General features: G+C 32.5%; 1 protein-coding gene and 3 long non-coding RNA genes across 4 annotated transcripts; all 4 read left to right on the plus strand.

Annotated features, from left to right (window-relative positions):
- Positions 1-43: 43 nt before the first annotated feature.
- Positions 44-2960, plus strand: LOC124448312. The gene is made up of 3 exons (XR_006949013.1): positions 44-96; positions 453-564; positions 2839-2960. It is a non-coding gene; the product is annotated as an uncharacterized LOC124448312 (long non-coding RNA).
- Positions 2961-2987: 27 nt separating this feature from the next.
- Positions 2988-4979, plus strand: LOC124448313. The gene is made up of 3 exons (XR_006949014.1): positions 2988-3022; positions 3637-3813; positions 4815-4979. It is a non-coding gene; the product is annotated as an uncharacterized LOC124448313 (long non-coding RNA).
- Positions 4980-5150: 171 nt separating this feature from the next.
- LOC124448311 lies at positions 5151-5970 on the plus strand. The gene is made up of 3 exons (XR_006949012.1): positions 5151-5342; positions 5445-5567; positions 5938-5970. It is a non-coding gene; the product is annotated as an uncharacterized LOC124448311 (long non-coding RNA).
- A 201-nt stretch (positions 5971-6171) lies between these two features.
- LOC124448309 (MAM and LDL-receptor class A domain-containing protein 1-like) lies at positions 6172-26454 on the plus strand. The gene is made up of 21 exons (XM_046999324.1): positions 6172-6188; positions 6289-6375; positions 7178-7330; positions 7578-7834; positions 8198-8309; positions 9902-10087; positions 10714-10890; positions 11918-12100; positions 12251-12445; positions 13654-13797; positions 14627-14892; positions 15133-15250; positions 16017-16058; positions 17028-17063; positions 19068-19187; positions 20133-20386; positions 23584-23671; positions 23966-24023; positions 24442-24589; positions 25253-25586; positions 26058-26454. The coding sequence occupies exons 2-21, from the start codon at positions 6303-6305 to the stop codon at positions 26255-26257; spliced, it is 3144 nt and encodes a 1047-aa protein (XP_046855280.1). The 5' UTR covers positions 6172-6188; positions 6289-6302; the 3' UTR covers positions 26258-26454.
- Positions 26455-27563: the final 1109 nt, after the last annotated feature.

Genomic DNA, 27563 nt, shown 5'->3' on the forward strand with positions numbered 1-27563 from the left:
AGAAATGAAGCCTTTGTGGACTGTAACTGGTAACAGAGGAAATTTTGGCTCCAAGGTCAATTAACAATCAACTTTACCATTGGATCAAAAATTAGGGTAAGAATTACATAAAAATTAAAAGTATTAAGATATTAGTGTTTATTGCAGTAGGAAATACAGCAAAAAATCCATGCATCTTTATAAAAATGCTATTATAAAATTTTAAAGAATACATTTTTTTATCGATTAGCTATTGAAAACTATTTTCTACTACACTAAAATATCCACTCTTTTTAAGGGTTGGGGTCCACATAGCTGTTTTAAGAAAATTTATTGTTCGTATGATGACGATGCTTAGTTTTGAGATATTGCGTTCTTCATTGCTGCAGGGGAGTGACATTTACATCTATATGTACTGAAATGCAATATGCTGAGCCCTAGTAGGTTTAATGTGGTAAATTTACCATCTTTAGATAATTGTTGAAGGAGTTCGAGGATGGAGTAGTTCCAGTGACATTGCTCTTGATGATTTCAAATTTTTGGATGGAGCTTGTGATATACTTCCGCTAACTGCCAAACCTCCACGTGAGTGATGTAAACATTTTATAACGCAATATTTAAAGTGCAACTCCCGTGAAATTTAACCCTCTCTTTTTTCCACCAAATACAAAGTACGCATTAAAAGAAACTTTTTGGTATTTACTTCTGTTAAGTATAACATATCTAAATCCTAAGCTAAACATTAGCACCGGATGTGAATTTTTACAAATGAGGCGTGACGTCATAACATGTGCATGCCTCTCTACTGTATTATGGCTTTATATACAAATTGCAAGACCGACGATCTTTTTAATCAAATCCTGAGCCAGAAAATAGAATGCAATCCACGAAATAAGGACAGAAATGAGAACAAGTACTTGAAGGGCTTCAGGATTGTAAATAAACCCTCAAAAAATGAAAAATCAGCCATAGAATTTAAAAACATCAATCAGATGTAAAGTGGAACATCACCTTGTTAATCTAACAACTTTGTCGGAGAAATCCTGAACCACAATCCAAATCCAAGTTCTATATATTGCACTAGAATACTTGCTCAGCATTTGCAATAAATAGTTAAATATGTAATAAAATAAACATCCCAAAGACTGCAAAATGATAGTTTGAGTCATGATTTCAAATGACATACATGTACCCAGGTTGGAGAACTTAGGAGGTATAATCGACTGCCCAAGTTGAATCTCCAATCTTGTGGGAGGAAGGTGTCTCACATAGACAACAGAAATTTTCAAAAAGCAAAATTAACCATACAATTTGAAAGCATGTTTAAGCAGAAAAATGAACAACAATATGATGAAAACGGAAATATCACTTTTCAATCTAACAGCCACAGTTAGAGAAGTACAGCAATCACAATTCAAACTCTATATAAGTCTTACGTATACAACCCCCCAAAATAAAAAGTTAACCATAGAATTTGAACGCGAGTTTTTAGAACAGATACAAAAAATCTTAAAAGTCTCTACCAGGGGCTCATTGTACACAGCAATTTTTTCTTAACACTATATAAAAATGATGATTTCCATTTGATGAACAATTATACTTGACAATTGTGAATTTTACATGATAAAATTTGTCAGGATATTATCATCCAATTAAATCATCATCTTGACTTGATTCTTCAAAAGAAGAGTTGTCCTTGATGAAGGTTTATCTAAATCATCTTCATTCTCTCTACCATACAATCACCTACAAATTCTTTGTCCATTTTACGTACAGATGGAACATCCAAAAGCGCCTTCTGCTGTGCCTATAGCTTTTGAATTTGCTTCTGCAATGTTTCCCTGGTTTTCTTCAGTTGGCTGACAGTTTTTTTGGAGAAAGCTGATTTTTTTTGAAATAGCTGCATGATGTACAATTGGCAGACCAGCTTTTTCTTGTTCTTTTTTGCTTTGGCTTTATAATTTTCTAAAATCATAGTCTTCAAATTTTCACAATCGAACAAGTCTGTAGCAGTCATATCTGCCTTTGCTTTTTGCCCTTGTTCGTCAATTTTTCTAGGAGTACAGGACGATTTTATAGATGACGAAAACTTGCGAATCCACTGATAAATATAAATACATTAAAATGTGAGCAAGGGAACGTGTACATTCCATACCATACACAATTAATATGTTACTTTGTGTCTGTCTTGGTTGGCTATTCGCTATCTGTTGCTCACTCGTAGGAACAATTCCCTGCATGTCCACAGCAAAAGCAGCATTGCTTCTGTCTTCTTTTCATATACTCTATATGAAATCTGCTTACATCAAAGAAAGAATCTTCAAATGTGACGAGCAGAGCAACGAATTTAAAGTAGGCAACCATTGCGGTCTATATTTGCGAACAAAATTAATCCATTTTCTTTGTCTTCGAGAATCTGTTTCCTCGTAAGAAACTTATGCATAGAAATTCCTTCTGTATCATTGGTGCAACTAATTAAGTTAGGACCATCAGCAACACAATATTTACCTCCACGAACACGTTTTTCGCTATTAAAATATACACCATGTACATCTTATGTCGTAACAAGGCTCATGTGAAAAATTCGCCTAGTAAGTGCAAAAAATCGCAAATTTGAAGAGCTGTAGAATCGATTTGAAAACGTTAAATGAAATCTTTAAGTTCAGGCGAGAGTTTAGATATTATTAAATTGAATAAGTAGTGTTGTAGAAATGAAGTAGAAAATAACTATGCATTTTATGAAATTGAGAAATTTCTTGGCTTTTTTATTATTGAAAAATAGGCAACAGAAATAATCAGGCTAAAAAACATTAGAGTATGAACAAGTTTTCACTAACACTACATGTTTTATTTCTACAGGCTTTGGCATCCCTATAAACATTTGTCCATCACGAACTATTACGCTTTCTAAAGGACATATTGTGTCACCAAATTACTATCCACGTTACTATCTCTACGCAAGATGTACACTGACGATTAAACAACCCTTAATACAATCTTCAACTTCAGTTTTCTAATATCTCTCTTGACTCTTATTTAATCGGTGAGTACTTAAATGTAGTTTTTGATATCGTATAATTCTTCTCATGTGTGTTGATGCCCGTTTTATGCAATATTTTTCATATTTTTTAGACACAGATGTAATTTTAAAAGTTTTATCAAACAATGTCAAGACCTGTGTGCATGTGATATCAACGCATTTATACATGATAATATTCTGTCAATTTATACCAAATTTCTTTCGTTTATTTCATCATAACTCGAAAGTAATTTTAAGTCATTCTATTTAAATGAAAGTATTAAGTCAGCCAGTTTTTAAAAAAAATCAAGCGAAGATAGAGAATATGTTTAAAGTTGGATAGGAAATGCAATACATGTAAAAGAAGTTCATTTTAGTCAATATCAAGGAGATGAACATTGCAAGACATTAGAATTTTCAAGAAGAATTAAATATGTTCATAATTTGTTAATTATTATGTTTGCCAGCATATTGATCTATACAATAGTATAAAAGTTTCACCACACATTTCAAAATTTTGATGTGAATAATTTTATTGCTTTAATGTTATTTTCTTCTTTATAGTATGATTTTTAATTCCAAAACTGACGTTATTGATTTATAATTACTTTAATAATCCTTCAACAATTTATATGCAGGTAATAAAACAAGATGCGCAGATTCTCTCACTATATCTGGTGGAACTTCAAGACAATTTTGTACCAATACGACGTCCATGACATTTTTACCTCAAACCAGTGTTGCGGTTTTGACGTTCAGTGCTTATTTGAACAGACGGTTTGAAGGTTTTGCTCTTGACTTCGATACTTTCAAGAGTAAGTGCTCTAATTATTGTTTGAATACGAGTTTTAAATTTTGAATGCTCATAAACTAAGTTAAAGTAACAAAATTTCATTTTAAAGATGTCTTTTAAAAGTTGATCTTAAAGACTACATGTTCAGGAATGCACGCGTGTTTGTTTTAATCTGTTTTAATTGATTTAAGTATAATAATGATGGGCGGTTAAGGACCAATTTTGAGCAAAATCGTTCACTAGTGGGAAAGATAGATGAAAAATCGTTTGTTTTGTAAAGAAAGAACCAAATTTGCAGAAAGGGCTTTATTGTATACTTTTAACATTAAGATATGGAACCATTGCAAAATCTCATGTAAAAACATGTAGATAGAGCCGCAAATTTATTAACCCATTAAAAGTTAGTTGTCTAGCCTGGTTATGGTGCAAACGCTATTTTATTAGATACAGGTTTGACTAGCTTTGAATTTTAACACGTAATTAAATGCAAGTATTGAAAGTGTAAAATTGCTATACCATTTACAAGAATTGAAAGATAAATTGAAAACATTGCTTCTTTATTTTATATTGAAAAATTGCTTAGAAATTTTTAACTACTACCCCCCTTAAATTCAACCAGACTTATTCATTTAAAAGTTTCACGTGTTTGTTTGACACAGATGGGATGACGAAATGAAACATTTAAACATCAATTGAATCAGGTGTAATACAACACTATGCGTCTTGATTTCATTTTCTTGTTTTCCCTCGTTTTCATACAATACACGAGTAAGTTATCTTTAGTATTGTGATTTGGCGATGGCTTTATATCTAAATCTTAGTGTTCGCTAGTATTAAAATCTTAGTATTAAAATTAGTAGCAGCTTTGTATGTAAAGTATGCAATAAAATCCGTCTTGCTGCTTTTTACAAAACGAATGATCTTTTCATATATTCGCCCAAAATAAAGAAAACTTACTTTACAAGTTGAAAAACTTAACATTTCTTTATTTATTTTATGTATTGTCATGTTTGACGATTTTAGGTGATAACCAACCTCCTGCCTTCAGTGTCTGTTCTAACAAGACAATATCCAGTAACGTTGGTCGTATTTACTCACCTGGGTTTCCTTTGGCTACAACTCTAGCTTAAGATGTAGTGTTACTGTGATGATTCCTCAGGACAAATCCTTAGAAATTGTAGTCAACTATATTGACATATATATAGCGTGAGTTAAATTTAAAAAATTCTTTTATGAACGTGTCTAGCTTACATAATCTTCGCAATTATTTATTGAATACGATCTTTTGACTTTCTTTAAAGCTTCAATTGCAAATTCCTAGCTCTCAAGTTGAAATGTTCTACATTTTATTAGATTATTATTCTGGGTGCATTTATGACGAGTTGGTCATATCAGATGGATCAACTTCTAATTCTACGTGTGGAAAGTCAATTGTGAATAGCCCTCCAATTTTCTTTACTAAAGAAAATATTAATGTCAGTTTTCGTTCCGCTCCCTGGAGTAATAGTTTATCCGGTTTTCTACTGACATACAAAATTATTGATGGAGTGGGTATGTATACGTAAATTTTCACAAACGTTTTTGGAAATCAGCATTTTGTGACATTGCAACATGCATATTATTTACTGTATTGCTGACTGCTCTGAATTTTAGATATTCATTGTACATTTGAAAACAACTGGTGCAATTTTACAAAGATTGGGGATTGGAAGCGAGTCATGGGATCAAACTTGGGCAACTGGTCGATAGAGGATCATACAATTGGCAACAGTTATGGTAAGTATGCTCTATTGTATTGCAATGTTAATTATTATAACGCAAAGAATATACATTCGACTCTACATATGATTAAACTGGTTACATTTCTGCGATATTTAAGTTGCTTTCAAAATTGATTTGAGTTAGATATTTTTTCTTGAAAATAGATTTCGTCATAAAGTAGTCTGTAACCAATAATGAGAAACAAAAATATTGTCATTTAAGTTGGGTTGGTGTTCTGGTTTTAAACAATTCTGTTAAGAACCTTTATTGTATTATTTTGACCATTCACCAACATTTTCTTTTACAACAATTTTACATTTGTCACCTCGACAAAGTGTCTATTATAATAATTAGTTATCCATTAATATCTTAAATTTTCACTCAGGTCATTTTGTGATCTTGGAAACATCTATCTTTGAAAATGTAAAAATGGAATCATTAAAAGAAACCTTACTGCAAACGGAAAATTAGCATGTTTGAATTTTTGGTATCAAAGCTACGGATATACATCAAATGTTTTAAAGATTTTTGTATTGTTAATGGACGAAAGCTTCTGTTATGGAACAGCACGTTGGGTACAACAACTTCTTGGAAAAAGGAAGGACGACAATTTATTTAAACTATAATCGTTTCTCTGTAAGTCACACATATATTGTAGAAGTTTTCATTAATTTAATAAATAGTGCATCAAAGTAAACAAATATATTGCATGTGATTCTCTTGAATCATTTTACAGATAATTTTGAAGCTATGGTAAATTCATATCCTGGTTATATTTCCTTGGATGATATTCTTGTTGATATTGGTGAATGCAACAGTCCTGGTGAGGCTCAATCATTACAATTTTGTGAAATTTACATGCCAAATTAAGAGCTTCAATATCTAGATGGATATTTTAGTAGCTACATTGTGTTGATAGTATTAAATAAATATGGAGTAAACATAACTGTTCAATTTTCTTAAGATAAAAATCAAACTCGAGGACGTAAAAAAACGACCAAAAATTGACAGTATGCTCCGAGACTTGAGTTTTCGTTAAACAAAGCAACGTGCATTTCCCGTTCCTTTTTGTTATTATTTAAGAACAGTGCTCGTTTTAAAAAATATAAGCAAATAGCATCAAGGAATCTGTAAGAAAACATTTGCTTTTACTTTACGTGTCAAAACGCTTTTCAAAGGCAACAATACGAAATGCCTTAGGAGCATGGCATAGCCTTACTTAGATATTGTGCAGTTTGTGTTACCATTTTTTAAATAGCATTCCTTGTTTTTTAATAATTTAAATGTTTTTTTAGAAGATAGATGACACCAGTGTTTGATACACTAGTGAAACAAAAATGACATGGGCAGTAACCAAAAATGAATGTTATGTCATTAATACATTTTGGCAAAAACTTGATATTCTGTTGTGTTTTGTTACCAAATATTTTGTATATGTTTACCATATGTTTATAATAATACTGCTATTTTGTAATGGTCAATCATAAAAAAGCAAAGCCTTGCGCACTCATCGAGTGCATATTTTCTATACATAATATTCTATACATCAAAATTTAAATTTAGAAAGTTCTTTTGCAAAACATAACATTTTACATGCCACCATAAAGAAGTTTTGTTCAAAACAGGTGACTGTAGCTTTGAAAATGGAATAAGCAACTCAAAATGTCTGTGGAGAAATGTTGGTTATCCGCTTGATAATTATAACTGGATTGTCCATTCTGGTTCCACACCATACTACGGCACTGGTCCTAATTTTGACAGAAAAGGATCCACTACAGGTGTGTGCTCTCATTAAATCAATTTTTTCCTTTCCTAAGTATTATCTTTCTATATTGTATTGCATGGTTTGTATTTTTTTTAACAGTAAAAATGTATAATGTCGTGGAGATGGTCTTTGTTTGACAAAAATTTTTACAGAATATTAGCCAAATAGAGTAATATAGAAGAAATAGAAATTTATACTTGCTTGATACATAGTTCACATTTGACACAATCTTATTAAATGTACATTTTACGTCTAAACAGGAAAATACATTTATATGAGGGGAAACTACGGAAGTATGGGTTCTAAAAGCTGGCTGGTTAGCAACTACTTTAATACATCAAGAAAATGTTTCACATTTTGGTATTATATGTATGGATCAACTGTTGGTTCCCTCAATATATACGAACAAACTATGGGAAAAGAAATGAAGCCTTTGTGGACTGTAACTGGTAACAGAGGAAATTTTTGGCTCCATGGTCAATTAACAATCAACTTTACCATTGGATCAAAAATTAGGGTAAGAATTACATAAAAAACTAGAAGTAATAAGATATTAGTGTTTATTCCAGTAGGAAATACAGCAAAAAATCCATGCATCTTTATAAAAATGCTATTATAAAATTTTAAAGAATACATTTTTTTATCGATTAGCTATTGAAAACTATTTTCTACTACACTAAAATATCCACTGTTTTTTAAGGGGTTGGGGGTCCACATAGCTGTTTTAAGAAAATTCATTGTTCGTATGATGACGATGCTTAGTTTTTGAGATATTGCGTTCTTAATTATTGCAGGGGGGAGTGACTTTTACATCTATATGTACTGAAATGCAATATGCTGAGCCCTTGTAGGTTTAATGTGGTAAATTTATCATCTTTAGATCATTGTTGAAGGAGTTCGAGGTTGGAGTAGTTCCAGTGACATTGCTCTTGATGATTTCAAATTTTTGGATGAAACTTGTGATATACTTCCACTAACTGCCAAACCTCCACGTAAGTGATGTAAACATTTTATAACGCAATATTTAAAGGGCAACTCTCGTGAAATTTAACCCTCTCTTTTTTCCACCAAATACAAAGTATACGTTAAAAGAAAATTTTGTATTTACTTGAGTATCTTCAGATGTATAACATACTACAATTCAAACTCTATATAAGTCTTACGTATACAACCCCCAAAATAAAAAGTTAACCATAGAATTTCAACGCGAGTTTTAGAACAGATACAAAAATCTTAAAAGTCTCTACCTGGGGCTCATTGTACTGCAATTTTTCTCAACACTATATAAAAATGATGATTTCCATTTGATGAACAATTATACTTGACATTTGTGAATTTTACATGATAGAATTTGTCAGGATATTATCATCCAATTAAATCATCATCTTGACTTGATTCATCAAAAGAAGAGTTGTCCTTGATGAAGGTTTATCTAAATCATCTTCATTCTCTTGTACCATACAATCACCTACAAATTCTTTGTACACTTTACGTACAGATGGAACATCCAAAAGCGCCTTCTGCTGAGCATAAAGCTTTTGAATTTGCTTCTGCAATGTTTCCCTGTTTTTTTTCAGTTGGCTGACAGTTTATTTGGAGAAAGCTGATTGTTTTTTGAAATGGCTGCATGATGTACAATTGGCAGACCAGCTTTTTCTTGTTCTTTTTTGCTTTGGCTTTATAATTTTCTAAAATCATAGTCTTCAAATTTTCACAATCGAACAAGTCTGTAGCAGTAATATCTGCCTTTGGTTTTTGCCCTTGTTCGTCAATTTTTCTAGGAGTACAGGACGATTTTATAGATGACGAAAACTTGCGAATCCACTGATAAATATAAATACATTAAAATGTGAGCAAGGGAACGTGTACATTCCATACCATACACAATTAATATGTTACTTTGTGTCTGTCTTGGTTGGCTATTCGTTATCTGTTGCTCACTCGTAGGAACAATTCCCGGCATGTCCACAGCAAAAACAGCATTGCTTCTGTCTTTTCTTCATATACTCGATATGAAATCTGCTTACATCAAAGCAAGAATCTTCAAATGTGACGAGCAGAGCAACGAATTTAAATTAGGCAACCATTGCGGTCTGTATTAGCGAACAACATTAATCCATTTTCTTTGTCTTTGAAAATCTGTTTCCTCGTAAGAAACTTATGCATAGAAATTCCTCTGTATCGTTGGTGCAACTAATTAAGTTAGGACCATCAGCAACACAATATTTACCTCCACGAACACGTTTTTCGCTATTAAAATATACACCATGTACATCTTATGTCGTAACAAGGCTCATGTGAAAAATTCGCCTAGTAAGTGCAAAAAATCGCATTTTTGAAGAGCTGTAGAATCGATTTGAAAACGTTAAATGAAATCTTTAAGTTCAGGCGAGAGTTTAGGTATTATTAAAATTGAATAAGTAGTGTTGTAGAAATGAAGTAGAAAATAACTATGCATTTTATGAAATTGAGCAACTTCTTGGCTTTACTATTATTGAAAAATAGGCAATAGAAATAATCAGGCTAAAAAACACATTTGAGTATGAACACGTTTTCACTAACACTACATGTTTTATTTCTACAGGCTTTGGCATCCCTATAAGCATTTGTCCATCACGAACTATTACGCTTTCTAAAGGACATATTGTGTCACCAAATTACTATCCACGTTACTATCTCTACGCAAGATGCACACTGACGATTAAACAACCTCTTAATACAATCTTCAACTTCAGTTTTTCTAATATCTCTCTTGACTCTTATTTAATCGGTGAGTACTTAAATGTAGTTTTTTTGATATCGTATAATTCTTCTCATGTGTGTTGATGCCCGTTTTTATGCAATATTTTTCATATTTTTTTAGACACAGATGTAATTTTAAAAAGTTTTATCAAACAATGTCAAGACCTGTGTGCATGTGTTATCAACGCATTTATACATGATAATATTCTGTCAATTTATACCAAATTTCTTTCGTTTATTTCATCATAACTCGAAAGTAATTTTAAGTCATTTCTATTTAAATGAAAGTATTAAGTCAGCCAGTTTTTAAAAACAATTAATTAAGCCAAGATAGAGAATATGTTCAAAGTTTGATAGGAAATGCAATACATGTACAAGAAGTTCATTTTAGTCAATATCAAGGAGATGAACATTGCAAGACATTAGAATTTTCAACAAGAATTAAATATGTTCATAATTTGTTAATTATTATGTTTGTGCCAGCATATTGATCTATACAATAGTATAAAAGTTTCTCCACACATTTCAAAATTTTGTTGTGAATAATTTTATTGCTTTAATGTTATTTTCTTCTTTATAGTATGATTTTTAATTCCAAAAATGACGTTATTGATTTATAATTACTTCAATAATCCTTTAACAATTTATATGCAGGTAATAGAACAAGATGCGTAGATTCTCTCACTATATCTGGTGGAACTTCAAGACAATTTTGTACCGAGACGACGTCCATGACATTTTTACCTCAAACCAGTGTTGCGGTTTTGACGTTCAGTGCTTATTTGAACAGACGGTTTGAAGGTTTTGCTCTTGACTTCGATACTATCAGGAGTAAGTGGAGTAATTGTGCTGTCTAATTATTGTTTGACTACGAGTTTTAAATTTTGAATGCTCATAAACTAAGTTAAAGTAACAAAATTTCATTCTTAAAGATGTCTTTTAAAAGTTGATCTTAAAGACTACATGTTCAGGAATGCACGCTTGTTTGTTGTTAATCGGTTTTAATTGATTTAAGTATAATAATGGTGGGTGGTTAAGGACCAATTTTGAGCAAAATCGTTCGCTTGTGGGAAAGATTGATGAAATCTCGTTCGTTTTGTAAAGAAAGAACCAAATTTGCAGAAAGGGATTTATTGTATACTTTTAACATTAAGATATAGAACCATTGCAAAATCTCATGTATCAAAAAACATGTAGATAGGCCGCACATTTATTAACCCATTAAAAGTTAGTTGTCTAGCCTGGTTATGGTGCAAACGCTATTTTATTAGATACAGGTTTGACTAGCTTTGAATTTTAACACGTAATTAAATGCAAGTATTGAAAGTGTAAAATTGCTATACCGTTTACAAGAATTGAAAGATAAATTGAAAACATTGCTTATTTATTTTATATTGAAAAATTGTTTAGAAATTTTTAACTCCTACCCCCCTTAAATTCAACCAGACTTATTCATTTAAAAGCTTCACGTGTTTGTTTGACACAGATGCGATGGCGAAATAAAACATTTAAACATCAATTGAGTCAGGTGTAATACAACACTATGCGTCTTGATTTCATTTTCTTGTTTTCCCTCGTTTTCATACAATACACCAGTAAGTTATCTTTAGTATTGTGATTTGGCGATGGCTTTATATCTAAGTCTTAGTGTTCGCTAGTATTAAAAACCTTAGTATTAAAAATTAGTAGCAGCTTTGTATGTAAAGTATGCAATAAAATCCGTCTTTCTGCTTTTTTTACAAAAACGAATGATCTTTTCATATATTCGCCCCAATAAAAAGAAAGCTTACTTTACAAGTTGAAAAAACTTAACATTTCTTTATTTATTTTATGTATTGTCATGTTTGACGATTTTTAGGTGATAACCAACCTCCTGCCTTCAGTGTCTGTTCTAACAAGACGATATCCAGTAACGTTGGTCGTATTTACTCACCTGGGTTTCCGTTTGGCTACAACTCTAGCTTAAGATGTAGTGTTACTGTGATGATTCCTCAGGACAAATCCTTAGAAATTGTAGTCAACTATATTGACATCTATAGGAGTGAGTTAAATTTGAAAAAATTCATTTTATGAACGTGTTTAGCTTACATAATCTTCCCAATTATTTATTGAATACAATCTTTGTGACATTCTTTAAAGCTTCAATTGCAAATTCCTGGCTCTCAAGTTGAAATGTTCTACATTTTATTAGATTATTATTCTGGGTGCATTTATGACGAGTTGGTCATATCAGATGGATCAACTTCTAATTCTACATGTGGAAAGTCCATTGTAAATAGTCGTCCACTTTTCTTTGTCAACGAGAGAGTTAATGTCAGTTTTCGCTCCTCTTGGAGCAGTGGTAGATCAGGATTTTTGCTGACATTTAGGGTAGTGAAGATATCAGGTAATTTTTTTCGATTATATCATCATTGGTGTAACAAAAACTGTAAATCTCAATTCATAAAATGTCATATTATAACGAAACGTTTCCAGTACTGTGCAATTAGGATTTCTAAGATCGTTTGCATCATTTGTGTATATATTACAATAACACGACCATAAATTGCGATCTGTGTACTCCAATATGTATAGGAAAGTACAGCAGTCGTAGAATGTTTTATCACTGGTGCGGGTTTGAAGTGGACTATACAATATTCATATAATACCCAGATATTCATACATGCATAGAAATTCTGTGCATCCATTATCTAACTAATGATATTTTTGTGGATTTCGAAACCATTTTGGTTTATCGTTTCTTTGCACGATCATTTCAGAAAAGCAATCAAAAAAATATTCTCTACTACAGTTACATGTTCCGTCTGGAAAGGACAGCAAAACGGCAGAAAAATTTCTGTTTAATATATGCTTTAAAATGAACACAGATGACAACTATTAAGACATCAAAAGTAGCAAAGTAACTCTTGCCAGGTTTTCTGGCTGGAGTGTTGAATGCAACAAGTGAGGACGTGAGAACTGGGAAGAAATAAGAGATTTTCTGCGTAGAGACAGTTTTGCTTTGTGTTCTGCTACTCTTGTGATTTCGCACATATGAAATAAAATTTAAAGCGACAAAAAATACAATATTTTGTTGTATTTAGCAGTCCCACTTTACGAAGTTGGTGAGGCAAAGTTTATATAAAGTCGCATTCTAACTGCAAGACCAGAATTTAGGAGCATGAATCGTCTTTTACATAACATTTGTAGTTCGTCTGTATGAGTGAGTAAGCTTCCTAATCATAGTGCATTTGAACATTCATGGCTATCATTCCAGAAAGTGGTCCTTTACTGTGAATTTATTATTGGAAAACTTATTTGAGTGGGAATGCTCAGCATCTTACTGCATTTAATGATCAAAATTCTGCATTCACACATTCTAGAAAGCAAGATCTATGTGACACACTCATATAATACGTTTTTACGCTTATATAATAAAAAAAGTCGGAAATTAGGCTGTGGTAATTTGCACCCTTATTCATTTCTTGGTTAAGTATACTTAAGTATACAAAAGTGGTACCTTTATCATCACCTGACTGGCCCTTACGTTACAACCTAATATTATTTTCAAAATATTGCTTAAACTGTACCTGACGTACTACAATTTGAAAACAGGCGATTGCAGCTTTCATTTCGGACTCCAGAATTGTCAGTGGAATAACGTTGATTTGGTTGACAACTTTAATTGGACTGTCCATTCTGGCCCCACAGGAAGTTATGCTACTGGTCCTTCAAATGATAGAAGAGGATCTACTACAGGTATGCAATTATCGAGTCTGGGCTTATGTTTGTTTCGTGCAGTATATGTATTTTGTGTGTTTAATGTATGATAATACAACTCAATATTCAATAACACAGCTGAGATATGTTTCTTTTGTACAATTCTGAAAAACCCTTTCTTAAGTCAAAAAGCAAGAATAATGTTTTTGACTCATAAAACGAAAGTGCGAAATAAGGATTAATTTAAAATTAATCTTTTGGAAAAAAATATTGATCTAAAAAGAGATCTGTAATAGAAACAGAAACACTCTTAGACAATTAAGGTGTTTGGGTAAAGAGTTATTACTTGCCAAAATTCTTAAGAAGAATAGCTTTTCCGATAGTATATTTTTCAAGTTCTTTTCAACCAGTCTCACATTTTTTACCACTATACCTAAACGAAACGGCAACACTGCATTCAAATTTTCTATTTATAACTTGTTGTAAATATTAAGGTTTACCAATATTTTATATCATGTGCAGTTAGACGCATATAATGTTGAACTAATTAAGCTTTTATATTGAAAGCTGTGTCTTTCCCGTTTTCAGTTTCAGCTAATCAGAAATATTATTATTAAAGTAAATGGTTTGCACCAGGAGTATCGTCCAGGTTAGTAGAGTCCTAAGAAGGACTGTTGGTAAGAAATTGACTGACGTTTCGACAACCTTATCAGAAGCTTGTACAAAGAACCTCAATACCAACACTCCTTCTCGGGACTCTACTAATCTGGAAAATCTTCATCCACAGACATGTAATATTTTTAATATGGAGTCAAAACTTGCTTAGGTAAATTCGTCACACAGAGTTAGCATAAAGTAATTTTTTTAGGAAAGTATATTTACATCGAAACATCAAGTCCTCGAGTGCAGGGTGATAAAGCATGGCTGGTCAGCAACTATTTTAATTCGTCCGTTAAATGCTTCAAATTCTGGTATCATATGTATGGATCAACAATTGGCTCTCTCAATATATACGAACAATCTATGAGAGGAGGAGCATTAAGTATGATTTGGACCCTTAGTGGTAATAGAGGAAATTATTGGAGACAAGCCCAAGTTACAATATTTGCCAACTTTAGTAGATTGCCAACCAGGGTATGTAGAAGAGGATAATTTGCTATTACAAAATACAGTGTTCAAGGATTATCTTGTGATGTTTCTTTCTTTCACTATACTTCAAACTAAATTCACAATTTGAGCTTCTTTGACATTAAAGAAGGTCGTGTCACTAATATTATTCGTCTTCCAAACATAACTACGCGAAAAGTATTTTTTATTTAAACTGCGTGTAAAGACTTTATCTTCATACTAATAAACTTTGTTTTGTTTTTTCAGATAATTGTTGAAGGTGTTCGAGGTTCTAGTTTTACGGGTGACATTGCTCTGGATGACTTTGTTTTCTTCGATGGTCAATGTAATATTCATCCAACATATGCCAAGCCAGGTTTTAGAAGTAAGGAATTTTTGCATTCATTTAAGTCTCATTGGATATAAAAGAAACGCCAATCAACTAATCAAAAGTAATTTCATAACATATAATTTGTCTCTGTAAGTAGAAAAATTTCAAAAGCATATCAGTTGATATGGTAGCTTTTAATGCATTATTGACAATATAAATACAACTTTTTAAGTTAGGACAAGTAAAACATGTAAACGTACACGGAATTAAAAATGTAGTAGAGTATTAAGGCATCATTGAACATAAAAGAGCCATAAAAATTATACAAATATATCAAATTTGTCGACAAACCGCCGTTTTTCCAAAAGATACATTTTTATATTTGAATGATGCATATGTAAGCAAGACTGCTCGCGGCTTTAACAATTACGTATGTCATCTCATAATAGTCGACGGACTAATAAATATGCTGCAGATCAAAAATTGCGTCTTTGTTTACAATTTCTGAGATCAGAACACCAAAGAAGCAGACAAACGAACTGATATCTTCAATGAAGTGCCAGATTATAAAATGTGATGTTAATATGATGCAATGTTCATAGTAATGCTCTTATTACTCTGCATTCTTTTATTATTACGACCAAAACTCGACTGAGTTTATCTTTTTTTAATAATCATCATTTATAGTAGGCGTTTTCTCTTGTTTCTGAAAGTAAGACAAGAATAAATGAATTTTAATTTGAAATTGTGCTGTGCATGTCACTTTAATTCCTTTACGTTCCATCAATGTAACATCTGACACTCATTTTCATTTTGTTAGGTTCAACAGTAAGTCCATCAATATATACAACATCGTTTTATAGTAAGTATTAAGTAATTCCTTGCGTTTCTAAAAGTAGTAAATGGTTAAAACCAACAAGGCGTAATTTTATTTTAGACCAGTCAAAACCAATCAAATGTTTGTTCATATTTTGTCTCTAAACGAATCTCATGTCACAATTTCTTCTGTACAGGACTTTTATCAATGAATAGTGTTCAATTCATTGAAACTCTGCATGTGCAGGCCTTTAGATTTTTTCAAACTCCAACTATGCTGTTATAAGGAAAATTAACTATGTATAAATCAATCTCGTAGATTTTTATCAATAAGCGTGAGCCTATGCCTATAAAAGTTGCAAACCACGGATTAACATGAGATAATGACAACTAAACTGAAAACATGGGATGCTAGAGACATCACAATATAAGATTTGTCGCTAACCTGCCTGCCCGTTAAGTACTGTCGTGTAAATTTCAGTAGACGTGTTTATTTCTTAAAAATGGTATTTTTTATGCAGTGGCTAAACAACAAATTATTTGACAAGATGATTAAACTGCATTAACCGTTAACATACTTGTTAAAGTTACTCATCACTCTCTCCAGATGCTTTCCTTTGATTAGTATTTTTGAGCTTTTAAGCATCTCACACTGACGTAAGCTGTTATAGTTTGATATGGCTTTTATATTTTGAGCCTATTTATAATGCTAAAGTTTGATTTTTTTTTTGATTTTGGCATTTGGCGGCAATCTCTTGCTTAACCATCATGATTCACCTTAAATGAGTTGAGAATACTTTTTAAAAATAAAATGCATAAAAACTGACATACATGCCAAACAGACGGAAATGTTATTTCCTTATATATAAGTTACTGAAAACTTTTTCATTAACTATTGCTATCTAAACTGTTAGATGATAATGATCGAATGATATATTTTTTCAATAATTTACTTTTCTAAGACCACAATTTCTATATTCCTACAAACTACTTGCTTTTTAAATCTATCTTTTAGCAACACCATCAACAACATCAACAGCCATAACACCAGGTATGGTCACCGCATTTATTTCAGAGTTAAATGATATATGCTTAACGCCAAATATTTTGCCAAACTTGTCTGACAAATAACTTTGATAATTTTAAATAGGCATGCAACTAATGATATCTCAAATTAATTTTGCAAAGCATTGTGCTACTTCACCAGAAGTAGGAGAAATTCACAAGTGTTCAATAATAATAATAACAATAATAATAACAGTGGTAGTGCTATAAATAATTTTTGTAAATGTAGATCTTCCAGGTTGGTATAGTCCTGAGAAGGACTGTTTTGTTGTTGACTGACGTTTCGACAAACTTAGCTGTAGTCATCTTCAGAGTCAAACAGAGTCACATTTTTTGACTCCGAAGATGGCTACCACTAAGGTTGTCGAAACGTCAGTCAACAACAACAAAAACAGTCTTTCTCAGGACTATACCAACCTGGACGATCCCCATTTACAAACATGTAACGATTCCCGGCTCAAACCATTTATTTTGATATAAATAATAATAAAAATTTGTTGGGCTATGATCTTTTATTAAAATTTGAATGACATTATGCCCTGGTTACTATTGAAGATGAAAAACACATTTTAAAACACCTGCATAACTAGAAAGCTTATGCATTGCAAGTAATTACAATTATGAAGTTACAACACTGGCATACTTGTGTTTTTTTAATAGTAAACCTCGTGTGTGACTTTACCAACAACACTGGCATACTTGTGTTTTTTATAGTAAACCTCGTGTGTGACTTTACCAACAACACTGGCATACTTGTGTTTTTATAGTAAATCTCGTGTGTGACTTTACCAACAACACTGGCATACTTGTTTTTGTAGTAAACCTCGTGTGTGATTTTACCAACAACACTGGCATACTTGTGTTTTTTATAGTAAATCTCGTGTGTGACTTTACCAACAACACTGGCATACTTGTGTTTTTGTAGTAAACCTCGTGTGTGACTTTACCAACAACACTGGCATACTTGTGTTTTTATAGTAAACCTCGTGTGTGACTTTACCAACAACACTGGCATACTTGTGTTTTTATAGTAAACCTCGTGTGTGACTTTACCAACAACACTGGCATACTTGTGTTTTTATAGTAAACCTCGTGTGTGACTTTACCAACAACACTGGCATACTTGTGTTTTTTTGTAGTAAACCTCGTGTGTGACTTTACCAACAACACTGGCATACTTGTGTTTTTATAGTAAACCTCGTGTGTGACTTTACCAACAACACTGGCATACTTGTGTTTTTTATAGTAAACCTCGTGTGTGACTTTACCAACAACACTGGCATACTTGTGTTTTTATAGTAAACCTCGTGTGTGATTTTACCAACAACACTGGCATACTTGTGTTTTTATAGTAAACCTCGTGTGTGACTTTACCAACAACACTGGCATACTTGTGTTTTTATAGTAAACCTCGTGTGTGACTTTACCAACAACACTGGCATACTTGTGTTTTTATAGTAAACCTCGTGTGTGACTTTACCAACAACACTGGCATACTTGTGTTTTTGTAGTAAACCTCGTGTGTGACTTTACCAACAACACTGGCATACTTGTGTTTTTATAGTAAACCTCGTGTGTGACTTTACCAACAACACTGGCATACTTGTGTTTTTATAGTAAACCTCGTGTGTGACTTTACCAACAACACTGGCATACTTGTGTTTTTATAGTAAACCTCGTGTGTGATTTTACCAACAACACTGGCATACTTGTGTTTTTATAGTAAACCTCGTGTGTGACTTTACCAACAACACTGGCATACTTGTGTTTTTATAGTAAACCTCGTGTGTGACTTTACCAACAACACTGGCATACTTGTGTTTTTATAGTAAACCTCGTGTGTGACTTTACCAACAACACTGGCATACTTGTGTTTTTATAGTAAACCTCGTGTGTGACTTTACCAACAACACTGGCATACTTGTGTTTTTTATAGTAAACCTCGTGTGTGATTTTACCAACAACACTGGCATACTTGTGTTTTTTATAGTAAACCTCGTGTGTGACTTTACCAGCGACCAATGCAACTTTGTGATGTATGGAAGTCTTGCACGAGTTAGAAACGCGAAAAATTCATCCATTGTCGACCACACTACAGGAACTTCGTCTGGTAAATGTGCATCTGTTATAATCCAACAAAAAATATTTTTAATGTATATAGCGGTAGCAGAGCAAGCTCAAACTGTTACTCTTACTATTCCTCTTTGTTATAACCGAGAGATCAAGGACTTAATACTGTTTGTATGGAATATCGCCTATCGACGTTAACAACTTTGTTAATTTTATTCCCCACAACCGCACAAGAAACTGCCTTAATCCGGAAATATTGCTGAAAACTCAGTCCTGTAAAACATCCTTATTAAAGGCCTCATATTTTAATAGAATTACAAAATTGTGGAACATTATGTGTAAAGTAGCTCCTCCATTATCCCTAGATACTCTTTCTTCATTCAAGAATTTTGTCACCAATCACTACTTTAATTTATTAGTAAATGTTTTCGATATTGTCCAACCGTGTACCTGGTCAGCTTTTATAGACTGTTCTTGTCATAGAACGCATTTACACTGATTTATTATTTACTATCTTGTAAAATTTTTTATTCTGTAGGGAGTTTCCTTGCATGGGTACTCACGTCCCGTTCGTTACTCCCTTTTGGCCATCTCTACCGTGTTAAATTTACTTATTTATTTCTTATCGTAACTGAGTAGAATGCCAATAAAGCTGTTAAATCAAAAAAAAAATTACTTTGCAAAATTTCCAACAAACTTACCATTCATCTTTTCAGAAAAATAATTCCGAAAAATATCGTTGATTTTTTTCATTAAATAAGCACAAACGTATTTACACTGTTGGAGTAACAGACTGTGTAATTGCAACTGCAATTGGTGAATAGCTTTGACCTCATCACTACATTTTAATTTCATTTCTAAAGATTACTTACAATAAATACTGCATTTAAATAGGCGTTAAAAATTGCGTACATATTTTACATAATTATCTATTTAATTTTTTTTTACTGTGTAATCATCGCTAATCGTCTTTCTTCTTTAATAGGTTATTTTGTGCTTCTCGAATCACAATTCAACTATGTTTACAAATACGGATATATGATAAAACAGTTAAGCAATGTGCGAGGTGATCTATTCTGCTTAACTTTTTGGCACGAAATCAATGCCAACAATTCTGCTGCATGGCTATGGGTGTATTATAATTCATGGATAACAATATGGACGCGTTCAAACGCTAATGAAACATCGTGGAAAAGAGAAAAAATTACCATAAACGCAACAGATGGTTTTATTTCTCAAGTAAGTGAGTAATTATGATGTTAAATAAAAAATTAACATATTTTATATTGACATAATTATGTTTAATTCCTTCCAATTCTATGTATAACGTAATACCCAAATAATAGCCAAATGCTATAGGCAGGGTCATTGCAGGTGCATTTATTGTTAAGAACGAAAACAGCCATGGTGTTATCAATCATAGTTTTTACATGCTATCAATCATAGTTTGTCAGCAAGAAAAACATGGAAAACTTTTTTAAAAAAATTTGGCAGCTAGAAGTTTTAGATAGTTGATATGGTTTGACTTTTCCGAATTAGTTCAGAATCTACCAGTTCTTTGGTTCCACAAAGCACCACTCCAACCGGAAAGTGATGCATCAGAGTGAACTACTAAATCTATTGCTGGAGTATGAACGAGATGATTCGCATGTGGTATTGATGACCGCCACCAATTTAATTCGTCAATTGATTTAGAGGATAAAGCCATGCACACTTCAAAATTCCCTCGAGATTGTTTCAGCGAAAATATTTTGTCCATTTCAATTGATCTGTAATGGCATTTGCAACGTCTTGCTGCAGGAAAGAAAGAAAATAGCAAGTCAATTACTTGAGCAGCCTCGCGTATGGTATATTTTAAGATTAAAAGAGCACTAACTCGAAAAGGGATTTTAGAAATTTTTCCTAGGTTGATTGTATTTTCATAGTCGTCGAGTGTAATTGAAATCCACAGTTTTCTGTTCCGTGATGATGGAAGATTTTTCTACGTGAATAACAAAATCTAAACTCGAAAACTATTTAATGGCCTCTACAACCGTTTTTGCGCATCCTTCGTAGCTATGTTGTTACAAAAATCAATATGTCATCAATGTATACTATTAAACCCGTATGAAAATATTAAAAACTTTTAGTAATATTCAGCTATACTAACACATAGTATGCATCTTTTAATGCTAGTGATGCCATCCAGCACCCGTTTGAGATTATTGACATTGCAGAATGGATAGAATCCATTATGAAATGACTCGTATTTACATATTCATTCAGTTTTTTTAAATTAAGAATTAGTCTGACCTTGTCATCGTTCTTTGGAACGAAAAAAAAATAGGCGAGATGAACTCATCCTGTTCATGAGTGGATCTTATTATGACTATTAAGATTTTTGCTTTAATTTTAACCGCATGTTTATTGCATATAGAATTGATGGGCCGAATTTGGCAAAATGGGGCTTTGAGACAAAGTGAATTATATCGCCTTTCACAATCAGAAATATTTGTGGTCAGATGTCAATTATTGCAATTTTTGAAGAAAACGGCATATTTGTCCCCCAGAAAATAATTCTACAGCGCGTGTAGGTGTTGGTAATATTTTTGTTTGTAAAATGGTGAGGAAAGTTATTTTCCTGTAAATCTATTGAAGACTATGTTGTCTAAATTGAGGGCGGAAGGGTTTCCGAAAATGTTGTTGTTGGGGAGAGAAGTAACCCTCCTCCCTTCTGGAGAAAAAAATAGTTTGCTTTGTTGGTTGGTATGGTGCAAAACGTGGGCGTAGTGTGAAATCGCTGATTAGCATCTTGCCTTGCAACTTGGCCTCAAGCGGTGATTTGAGCGGTTACACATTGGTTTTAATTCGCCGCTAAGAAGCGGACGGATTGAGTCTCGACGCTTGTAAGATAACTCTAAGTTTGCGTGCCCTAATAAGGTAACGGCATAAAAGAGCCTAGTCGTAAAATCTGGCAAAGACTTCGTCTCTCTATATTTCAACAGGTGATCGACAGTAACTGAAAGGGAACTTGCCACACGCACAATAGAATCTTGTAGAACTGCGGTGCGCAAATATCGCTGACGATGGAAATTATCATTGGCCTTGGGCACAATAACTTTGTCGCAATTTTGCGGTGGGCTAGATTTTTCAATTATATTTCTGCGCTCTTCAAGCCCAATATGTGATGAAAATTTTTCATTTGTAATTTGAGTGATTTTGGGATAAATCGCTGGAGCGCGTGCATCAGAAGGTCTTAACAAAACGTCAATTGCTTCCAAAAACTCATCATTATTGGAATCAATATTATCAAAATCATTTCCACCAACCAAACTAACAACATCGTCATTGTTTTCCTGCATATCAATGGCGTCAGTGGCTGAATTATCTAAAACTTCCTCTGAGTTTGGCGCACCTGCTTCCTCTGAATTTGTTGTGTTGCCTTCCTCTGAGGCTGGCATTATTGAGTCTTCTGACACAACATCAGTAAACATATTTTTGTTTTGGCACAAAGGCTGTAAAGCACTAAGCAATTTAGTGGTTTCTGCCATGGTATTTTGTACTGCAGAAAATATACTAATTAAAGAAGAGCTTTCAGTTGGAGACACGATTGGTCAGACATCTTTTCACTAAAAAATCCAAACGTAAATACAACTATACAAAAGAAACATAGCTTCTTAAATTCCAAGGATAAAAGAGCTTCTTCCAATCCAAAAAATCCAAAACACACGAGGAGTGATAACCAAAGCGTGCTCACTGGTTCACATGTACAGCACAACTGGTTAATTAAAGCGCAGTGCTCTCTCCCCCACAGCCACGTAACGACTACAACTAATGACGTAATAGGATTAACGTAGCAGGACTACAAGCATGCCAATTAGCTACGCCAACGCAATCAAACTTTGAATCATACTCAACTGGAATAATGGTTCAAACCTCTAAAGGCCACTGTTGCCGTGTACAAACTTTTGAAAAATTCATGCTCCTAGAGAGTTAAGCTTCTTGTCCTTTCTAATCTTTTGATAATTTCTATTTTAAATTTATACTCGATGTAGTGATTTTATTAAAGAATTGTTGCGAATATGTCGTAGTTACTGAATTAACTTGTAAATTGAACAAGTTGGTTTTACCTCATCAAAATGAGGAAAGCGACTATTTTCAACTTTTCTGTTCCTTTTTTTGGTCTTAAAAAACTTAAACTATCCTCAATCCGTCAGAAATTACGTATAATTGCCGTTTAATCTTCTTTTAAAACGTAGAGTTTGGTCATTACAATTTTTTAGAAATATGTATTTGGTGCTAAAGAAAAAGGTGTAATGCATGATGACTATCGCACCAGCTTAAGTCACCATACATGGTTTTATAAAAAGGAATAAAACACTGTAAAACTAAGCACGTGATAACTTGTGAAGATCTAATTTTTCATCAAATTGATAAATTTGTTTGATTTTTTTCAGATTATATTTCATGCATCTGTTTACTCTTATCCTGCTTATGTCGCTTTGGACGATATTTCTTTGGTCAGTGGCAAATGCGTTGATGATGGTGAGTACAAACATAAATATATACTTTCAGAGAGACAACATGAGTTTTTTTCCAAATGTACTATAAATTTTGGGAAAATATACTATAAATAACTGATTCTGAGCACATAATTCGAGCAATTTCTAGAATTTTATTTGTTCTTTTGGGCATTTGTTATGATCCCGCTTTCCTCTTCATCAGATAATAGTGTTTAATATGAGGTATATGTTTAAAATTGTAATAACTAGCTAAATCATAATGTTAAGTTTTTGATTCTACGCAATACTTTAGTGAATAATTTAGTCTTTATTTTAGAACCCGTTCGAGTTATCTTTGATGATTGCGTGGAAGCTCTTGAAAAATCGTGCACAAGGTTTGACCATTTTTAAATATGTATGCTTATTTATATTAAGCTACATAATAAGTCGTCTTTACTAGCTAAATTACTAAGAACATTCTCAGTTTTAAGCAATTTGTCTCCAGATATAGCTAATTTTCTCAGAAACTTATGCCTTCAAATGAATTTTTTAAAAGTTAAATTATGATTTATGTTTTTTTGTGCAGAGTTTTTGTGTTATTTCACATAAGTTATTATGAAATATTATTTTTAATTTGTCATTGCAAACTTTTAAAACATATCAAATAAGTTTTTAATATTTAAAGTCGTTGTATGATCGTTTTTTATGAAGATACACCATAAAAAATATTTTAAATAAACTTGATTGCTTTAAATTAAAAATAAAATATAGTAAATACTGAACTTTTGAATATCAAACGCTTTTGTTTTGTAGCAAAAGTGACAATAGAAAGTATTACATAAAATCACGCGATCGTTTGGGTTACACCGAAACAGAATGTCGTAGGGGTGGTGGTCCAAACCTTAAATGTACTGGCATTGGATGGACATTTCTTGGAAACTTAACTTCAAGTTATAGTTCGGTTAGTCTTTATTCCATGTAGATAAATCAGCTTGCAGCATTTATTGCGATAAAAACATTGTTTGAATTTTTGTGATTCTATACCTATTGTTGGATAATTTTTTAACCTTGAGAATTCTACAATAAGCATCACTTATTTTATGGGTTTTTTCAACTGTGATCAGTACGGTAACCAGCCTACACATTATGTTCCTTGTATGTTACTTTCGGACGATTATCATTATTTAAATCTTTAGAAACGTATCGTTTAAAGTAGTTAAGTAAACAAAAAAATTTCATAACAGGAGCAAATCTGCAGGCTGGAACCACAACTGCTTGTAATCCTAATTTGAGGTTCAAAAAACTGTAAGCATTAGTTTATTTTAGAGACTAAAATGTTTCTATGTGCAAAACTCGGGTTTTTTTCTTAATTCTAAGAGCATAAAACGCAACGAAAAATATACATTACTATCACACTATACGCTACTTTTTCTCAAAGATGTCGATTATAGACGCTTTGATATTTATACGTTTATGAAAATTGATTAAGGTTCTTGTTCTTAAATCACATGGAAACTCTGACTTCAAAAACTTTCCAATCTTCATGGAAACTTTATGACAATGTCGCTAAAAACTGATCGTTGCAGCATTTTTTTGTTGTTGCTAGAATTAGTTTTTTCTTCAGGATGTGACCAGTTATGATTCAAGAATTTGGCTATCAAAGGATGGCGACCAAACAAACTTCAATTCCCAATTCTGGAGTGCCAATGTCTCTGAGTTATGCTTGCAGACAAATTATGGCCGAATACAAATTCCAGTTGCAGCACCATCTCCTCGTAGTTTATTTTTTCAAAAAAAAATATTAAATATTTCTCATATTTTTCTGGATTCGTTTGCCTTGCTTTGGTTTTATCAACAACGTCCAAATTTCATACAAGGCTGCTACGAAGTTGGAATTAATGTTGGGGATCCAAATTTCATCCAGGCTCGTGTTGGAATTGTATCTACTCAAGGATCAGGTATGTTTGATAACATTAAGAACCATTTCCTCGTTAAACTTGATTACGAAAACAGCAAGTATATTTCTACAAAATTCTTAAATTAGTTGCTTTATTAATTGTTAGTTCACTAATTTCATCAGTTTTTTCGTTTACCTTGTAATGACAATCAATTTTTTAAAAAGTATGCATGTTAATACTTAATTAAAGAAAGTTTAAAATTTCCAATTGACACATAATGTAAATTTTTATTTTCAACAATGGGGGCTTTTGTTGTAAAATATTAAAATCAAGCGGCTAACTTATGCTTGGGGAATCCGTTAAGTCCTTTTTAATACTTTGCTGGTAAAAGACATTTGCAATTAAATGTAGCATAAATTTAATACAATGAAATAGGTAGGTAGGAAAGGCGAGAACATACTTTAATTTTGTAATGAACTGGCTGATAGCTGATAGCCAACATTATTAGCTAAGGCTGCTTCTTATTTTTAGGATGCAATAATACATCACCACAAGCTATTGGTGTTGGAATAAAACTACCTAACAGAAAATCTGTAAGCATTAATGGTGTGGCGTCAATAGCACCAACCTTGATTTGGCTTCGTTCCTCAACTTCGATTCTATGTTCGCTCACGTCTGATTCAAACTTAACATTTACCTATAAAATGTTACCGAATTACATGTTCTACTAATACCTTGCTAATTTTGTTCTTTATGCACTTAAGTCCCTGTATCATTTCCTTAATATCTTTCATATACTTACCTATATACAATTGAAACATGATAAACATCAATTTATTTTTGAAATACATTTTAATTCTTTTGCATGCACATTATTTTACTAAAGGACTGTTGTGGCCATTGTGTTTAATATTAATCTTTTCCAAAATGGTTTTATTAGTTTGTTAACTTGTACAATTACTTCAATACATAGCTACGTTTGCCGTTTTTTATATAATCAAGGGTTAAGATAAAACACTGAAGCGGAATGCGGATCCGGAATGCGAAAGCGCAACGGAATTAGGTATGAAACGCGGAACGGAATTGGGGATAAAATGCGGAATTGGGAATAAAACGCAGAATTGGAGATGAAACGCAGAATAAAATTAGCGAATATTTTTGAGTTATTTTTCATCCTTTATTCTTCTTGTGAACATTAAACTACTTTGAATTATTAGAAATGAAAACATGTACCATTAAAGTGCTTATCTCACAATTTTTTTCCGAATTTTCGTATTGCTTCTTCAAAAGTAATCTAAAACTTATATTACAATTTTTTCATGAGCTGCATTGTTTTCGAATTATTATTGATCAAATATGAAATTTGACAGTAAAAGTTGATAATTGGCATAGGGCCTGGATCAAGTCTCTGTGACGTAACTTAAGGAATAAGTCAAGGCTGTTATCAACAATTAGATGGCGGAGTTGAATTCTGATTCGGAAAGCTCTCATAGTTTGCAATGTGATTCGGAGTATGATTATATTCCCGGTTATGTCATCGAAGATGAAACAAGGAACATTAATGACCAGGAATATAATATAATAGATGAAAATCACGGCGAGTAAGTCCTATCTATACGCTGATGAACCAATGGCCGAACAAGCATGGTATGAAGACTACGTGGAAAAGTCAAATGAACATAAAAGCAACTTGAAATGCTACAAAAGACTTGATCACACAGTTGAGTTGAGTTCTTGGTGAGTAATAAAATTTCTAATTTCAATTCAACTTATGAAATGTATTTCAATTCAGGCTTCAAGTTATGAAATATAGACATAAACATGCAATTTTCTATTCAAGATTACCATCGCTTTTTTTATTTACTTTTGGGTAAAAAATTGTTAAAAGATGCTCGATTACAATTATTTAATGTGATTTTCTTTATTGTTCAGGTGCAAGTGTGGTTTTTGTCAAGTTACACTTCTTCAGAATCCTCTAGAGGCCTGGTGCTGCCAAGAACTTAAGTCTGTAGCTGAAAGCTTAACACACCAGTCGGT

Source organism: Xenia sp. Carnegie-2017, unplaced genomic scaffold (genome assembly GCF_021976095.1).
Source record: "Xenia sp. Carnegie-2017 unplaced genomic scaffold, XeniaSp_v1 HiC_scaffold_23, whole genome shotgun sequence".
Lineage (NCBI taxonomy): Eukaryota > Metazoa > Cnidaria > Anthozoa > Malacalcyonacea > Xeniidae > Xenia > Xenia sp. Carnegie-2017.